We start from the raw sequence: 5,976 nt of genomic DNA on the forward strand, positions 1-5,976 counted from the left end.
CACAGCCTCCATCATCCTTTCACTCGTCTCTCTACACAGTCCCAGCAGCAACACCATCCATTCTCTTCCTGTCTTCTCCACTCTTTCATTCCTATTATGCCCTAATTCACTCAAGATCACTTGCATCATCTCATGCCTGTCTCTCTCATACTTCTCACACTCCAGCATGACATGCTCCACCGTCTCGTCCTCCCCCATGTCACACATCTGGCACACCTTGCTGCGGGACTCAGACCACCTGTAGTTCCTTGCATTCACATCCATACACTGTGCCCTAGCTCGGAAGAGAAGGTCACCACCCAGGCTGCCATCATACCACCTTTCATACATCAGGGCTTCCTTTTCCTTGTACCATTCCAGGGTACTCTTTCGTTCCATCCCATTCTTCCATATATTCAGTCCCACCCACTTCACCTCTCTGTCTATCTCACTCTTCTATTTCCTTGCATCCCATTCAGTTCCTACCCTGCCTCCTCTTGTCACGATCCATTCACGCTCACTTTGATTTTTCCCAGCCATTCTCATCCCCCATGCCACTTGTAAACCTCCTCTCTGTCATTCTCATGCACCTCTTCCTCCACTGACTCCCACTTTCATTCCACAGGTACACCTTCCTCACTATTCTTTCCTCATCCATTCTTTGCAGCCTGACCTTGTATCTAAGTGTGGCTTTAACTAGTCTTTCCCTAAAGGTACTCCATCCCATATCCCCTCTCAAAGCTTATACTGCTGTGTACCTTGGAGCATTCAGTGCCATTCTACCTATTCTACCCATTATCTCATATACGCCTGCCGCCACCACATTAGAACGCCCACAGCATCAAAACACGCCTACCACCACCAGCCCACCTAGGACGCCCACCAGTACACCAACACACCCATAGCAACACACACACCTATGATACCCTACCCATTACCTCACATACGCCCACCAACACCCACTAAGACAACCACCAGCAGACCAACACGCCCACAGCATCACACACGCCTATGATACCTCACCCATTACCTCACATATTATACATTCTCTCTCTCTCTCTCTCTAGCTTTTATTTAGAATGATGTGTGGTTTCATGTCATTGGGCATTGGAAAAAGTACCAATCATTGTAATTTTACTTCACAATTTGTTCCTTGCCATGTGATATACGAGGAAAAACAATCTTTTTGCCATAATTTTTCCCGGAAATGGTCTGCTGCATTTCTTTCAATATTGTAACGATTTCGCAATAACACCGTTATTAATAGGTCTACATGACATTTAAACTATAATGTGGTTTCCATAAGTCAAACCAGCAATTCTTTTTTAGTTTTCCTCTATAAAAAAAAAGAAAGTAGCAATTTCCCGCTGCTTAACACAGAGAGGGGCCAATGTTTTGGGTGGAAGTTGCGATCGTAAGCTCCGCCCACTGGTTTCACTTTTTAGTACAGTGGGATAGGCGCGTGCCGCTTTCTCCAATCTAATCTCCTTGCTCCTGCTGATATCCACGATAGCCCTTGCCGATGTGTTCATTTGCTTTTGTAATTATTATTGCATGTCTTGAGGTTGTTTAGAACTAACAAGTGTTCAAGGGAGACGGTGGCGTAGTCGATAAGGTGGTGAGCGTGGGATCGGGCAGACATCCACGCGTAGGTTCGAATTCACCACGTACAGCCTTAAACTTTTACTTTGTCGAGTGGTTTAAAGTTACCTACATGTCACCATGCTACCCAGGTTCTGGGTGGTTACACCCAAGATGAGCTTCGGGGGTGATATGGGCCCTAATATGGGTACCACTGTAAATAAAATTGCCTGCGCCAGTAATGGGCGGAAGCCTTCCCATACACTCTTCAAGTGTGCCTAAAAAAAAAAAAAAAAAAAAAAAAAAAAAAAATCAGTTTACATTCCCAACAGTGTTTTTGTTATCATTCGCTATGCATACTGGGTGCGCAATGTCAGGATAGGATATCATTTACACTTACGGTAGGCAGTTAATTTTTGTTTATTCATTTTTTGTACACTGAAGACTACACTAAAGATTAACGGTCAGGATTTTAGCTTGTTATGAAAGCCACATAGATATAAGATAAAAAAATTTTAAAAGTATTTATTTATAAGCAAATAAATATGACAAACAGAACGAGTATCATTACTATACACATTTATGATATAACGAAATAATTAAAAAACTTGGTGACAGTGCTTGATCCTCATGAACATAAGATATTTTAACAACGTAAATCAAGATGCTTTTACGTGTGTACCTCAGGCGTACTAGTACCATTGTTATCTACACCCTGCTCATTTTCATTGAGGAGCTGCACTGTGCTGCGTGAAGAGGCGACACAGCACGAAACCACTCTCTGCCAACACACTGATAAGCAGGCGAACTGGTCAAAGAAGAAAACGTTCGACTCCAGAACCAACTGATTGCAAACATTCTTGCAGCGCAGGTAATTTTTCATGCAGTGCACACACGGGATGCTGAAAGAAGGGTTATTTATACAGCTTTCATTCTTACCATTTTAGGTTTTAGGAAGCTAGTGTAATCCAGCACAATTTCCGTTCAAGGCCCCGAGTATAATAACCATTTATTTCGTTTACGTAGCCACTTTCCACTCTCAGTAATGAAATGACACCGACATGGACCACTCACCACCATGCAGCTACACTTGCCTCATTAGGAAATCAGCAGATCGTGACAGAGAGGGTGGCACCGTTTGTAGGTAGTCCATCATCTCCTCTTTGACGAAAAGCTTGAAAAACTCCTCCAGCTCTGCCCCCGGCAACTCATTCAGCAGTCCCTTAGCCTCCTCCATAAGAAATGCAAGATTCACGTTACACATATCAGTTACAATGTATATCTCATCATGTTTAACACATTCTATGAATATGCTCACCAAGCCGCACGGGCTTTACTGCCACCATTACACCAACCTGGAAATGATGGTCATAATCGAGACTGGGTTTAGCACGCACCGTCCAAACAAGTGACACCATGATCTGTAAATATGTATTATATAGTAAAGGGAAAACCTTGTAATTTACATGAAATCAACATACCACAAACAACGACCGCAAATGAGATTACTTACGATTATGTACGAGTACTTCATTTTCCCTCACGATTTCCTCTACCTCGATTTCCTTTCCTTATGGAATGCAGAGTGATTGTGAGGTATTGACAACGCTGACCTCTGACGAAACTTGTCTGTTCGAACGTTTCGTAATTCAATTGAGACTTCGACTCAGAGAGAGAGAGAGAGAGAGAGAGAGAGAGAGAGAGAGAGAGAGAGAGAGAGAGAGAGAATCAGAATCAGATTTTTATTGCATTATACAATGGTTATTCTTTGGTATCATTTTACAAACTATGACATTTAGTTGAGTCAAATCCACTCAAATATATATCTTTACATTAGATTAACACCATATCCTGCTGCAGGTGTACGTTATTGCTCTGATTAAAATTATAAGTAAAACAATAGATAAAAGTGAAAAGTTACAGATGAGTCAGTGTGAATAAAAATATGACTAAGACAACAGGTAAACGAGTGTCAAACTATAAAAGAGACGACAGATAAAAAGCGTTAAAATTATAACCAAGCTAATTGATAAAAGACAAAAAATTCAGACTCTCATCCTATAAAATACATAATACATGTAAGAAAGACGTGTACTGACTTATGCACTGAATTATTTGTTAAAAAGATAGGGGAACAACAGTTTTTTAAACGTTCGTATGGACGGTGCATTCCTTATAGAGGCAGGCAGGCTGTTCCAGAATTTTGGTCCAGTAACCAGTAAGGACCTCGCCCCGGTACAGGTGTTAGTCTTCGGCTCATACATATTATGCTGCTGTCTAGTGGGGACAATGCAGACATCACTCACTCTCGGCAAGTTGAATAAATAATGAGGGATATTGCCATGGATTATATTGTAGGTAATGATGCTTAGCTCCTACTCGTATTTCTGATGTACTTTCAACCAGCCAAGTTCTCTCAGAAACGGTGTGGCTTGGTCGAATTTCGTGCCGTTGCCTAATACAACTTCTGCGGCAAAATTTTGAGAGAGAGAGAGAGAGAGAGAGAGAGAGAGAGAGAGAGAGAACGCGTTTTAACCCTGCTCAGTCATCAATCAATCGGTGGGAAAAAAAAAAAAACGAATCCTTCTCATTATCGCTATACCCTTTGAAAAGTATAATCCAGTGTATAAAATACTGATTGTTGTTTTTTTCGAGGATTCCTATAACCATATTTAGAAACAATTAAGCTCTGCATCTTTATTGCTCTTAAAAAGCTTTAGTTTTTATTGTTGTAGTCACAGATTAACAAGATTTCTTCATGAAAAAAAGCGAGTCAATGCTGAGAACCATGAGCTTTGAAAACATTGGTGATAGATCAAAGTGTTTCTTGAATACGCACCTTGGGAAGGAAAGGTACGCAAGTACACTGCATACAAATACGTGACTGTGGAACGAAAGGAACAAACATAAACGTGCTTCAGACGCAACTCAGGATCTTAAGTATAGGTAACATGTGCGAAGTACGTGAGGATCGAGGAGACGGCAGCTTCGGGAACGAGTGAAGTGACGGTTGACCGAGTGGAATGTGCCGCGACGACCGCTGTAGAGTTTTGAGGACGTGGCGACAATGCAAACAGCCAACGTCCCTGCGAGATGGTGAAGATTTATCTCTCATGGTCAGTGCCGCAGTTCACGTAACATCATGTGTAGGTCGAAACACAGACAAGCAGATCAAGTAGACACAGTTTGATAGATACGTAAATAGCTGGATAGAAAACAGATATGTAGACTGTTGCAATTATGTGTTCCAAAACAGGAAAAGACAGTATTTTTTGGACTGACTGTCAGGTGAAGAAAACAATCTATTTAATGTGCGATCAAAGGATTTTATTGGACTGACTCAGTCATGTCATATATATATACATACATATATATATATATATATATATATATATATATATATATATATATATATATATATATATATATATATATATATATATATATATATAAAGGTATACACATACTATGAACACTATATAGCTAAATATAATGTAAAGTTTATTTAGGTAGCGTGGAGTGCTCTTAGTTTAACAGTAAGGTCATCCTTTCAAAGCTTCTACTAATAAACCGTGCTGGACAAGTTGTTGAACAAACAACAAAACCAATTGTAAGTTCTAAGTCTAGCTGTTTTATTTCTTGTAAATTCAGTCCCAATATGTCGCTACATAACAAAATTGTTCCCTGCTTCTCTCAGTGACTGAATGACAGCCAGCAGTGAACTCAGCTGTTTGGTTAAAGGTTGAGTTATTTTACCAATTAACCTCCACTGAATTCGTAATTTTTTCCTTAATTCGAAGTTCTCTGATCTGCTGATAGTCTCCTTGCAGAATCTAACAATTTATGGATCCTTAACATATCTTAAGATTAAGGAGAAACGTAAAGCACAAAATAAAGAGGAGCAGAAGCTCACTCGACTTTTGAACACGACTGTAAAGCTTCCGTCGTTATTGTAAAATGTGATAGCCATTTGCTAGATGTCATCTCTAATCCATTCCACCCTTTACGAAAAGGATCTACTTAGCAAGAGGTGAGATGCTACATAATGTCTGATCTCGGTGCTGCAAAAATGTCTTAGAGCTGTCAGTAATGTAATGCAGTGAAATATTTTGAGAAAACTTGCTTCAGGAAAGAATGTAAAACTAAAAGATACCAATAATAATGATGATAATACTACTAATGATAATAATGATAATAATAATGATAACAACAAAAGAAGGATAAAAAAAATTATTATTAACATTATTACTATCATAATTATCATTATTATTATTACTATCATTATTATTATTATCATTATTACTGTTATAATTATCATTATTATTATTTTTATTATCATTATTATTATCATTATTATTATTATTATCATCATTATTACTGTTATAATTATCATTATTATTATTTTTATTATCATTA

The 5,976-nt window shown here is 38.9% G+C and overlaps 1 protein-coding gene across 1 annotated transcript; it reads right to left on the reverse strand.

Annotated features, from left to right (window-relative positions):
• Window positions 1-1,964: 1,964 nt before the first annotated feature.
• On the reverse strand, window positions 1,965-3,204 carry LOC123503627. The gene is made up of 4 exons (XM_045253549.1): window positions 3,074-3,204; window positions 2,916-2,981; window positions 2,655-2,791; window positions 1,965-2,462 (listed from the first exon to the last, which is right to left on the reverse strand). Exons 1-4 carry the CDS (start codon window positions 3,092-3,094, stop codon window positions 2,231-2,233), a joined length of 456 nt encoding a protein of 151 aa, XP_045109484.1. The 5' UTR covers window positions 3,095-3,204; the 3' UTR covers window positions 1,965-2,230.
• Window positions 3,205-5,976: the final 2,772 nt, after the last annotated feature.

The sequence above is a fragment of the Portunus trituberculatus genome, chromosome 14 (genome assembly GCF_017591435.1).
Source record: "Portunus trituberculatus isolate SZX2019 chromosome 14, ASM1759143v1, whole genome shotgun sequence".
Classification (NCBI taxonomy): Eukaryota; Metazoa; Arthropoda; class Malacostraca; order Decapoda; family Portunidae; genus Portunus; species Portunus trituberculatus.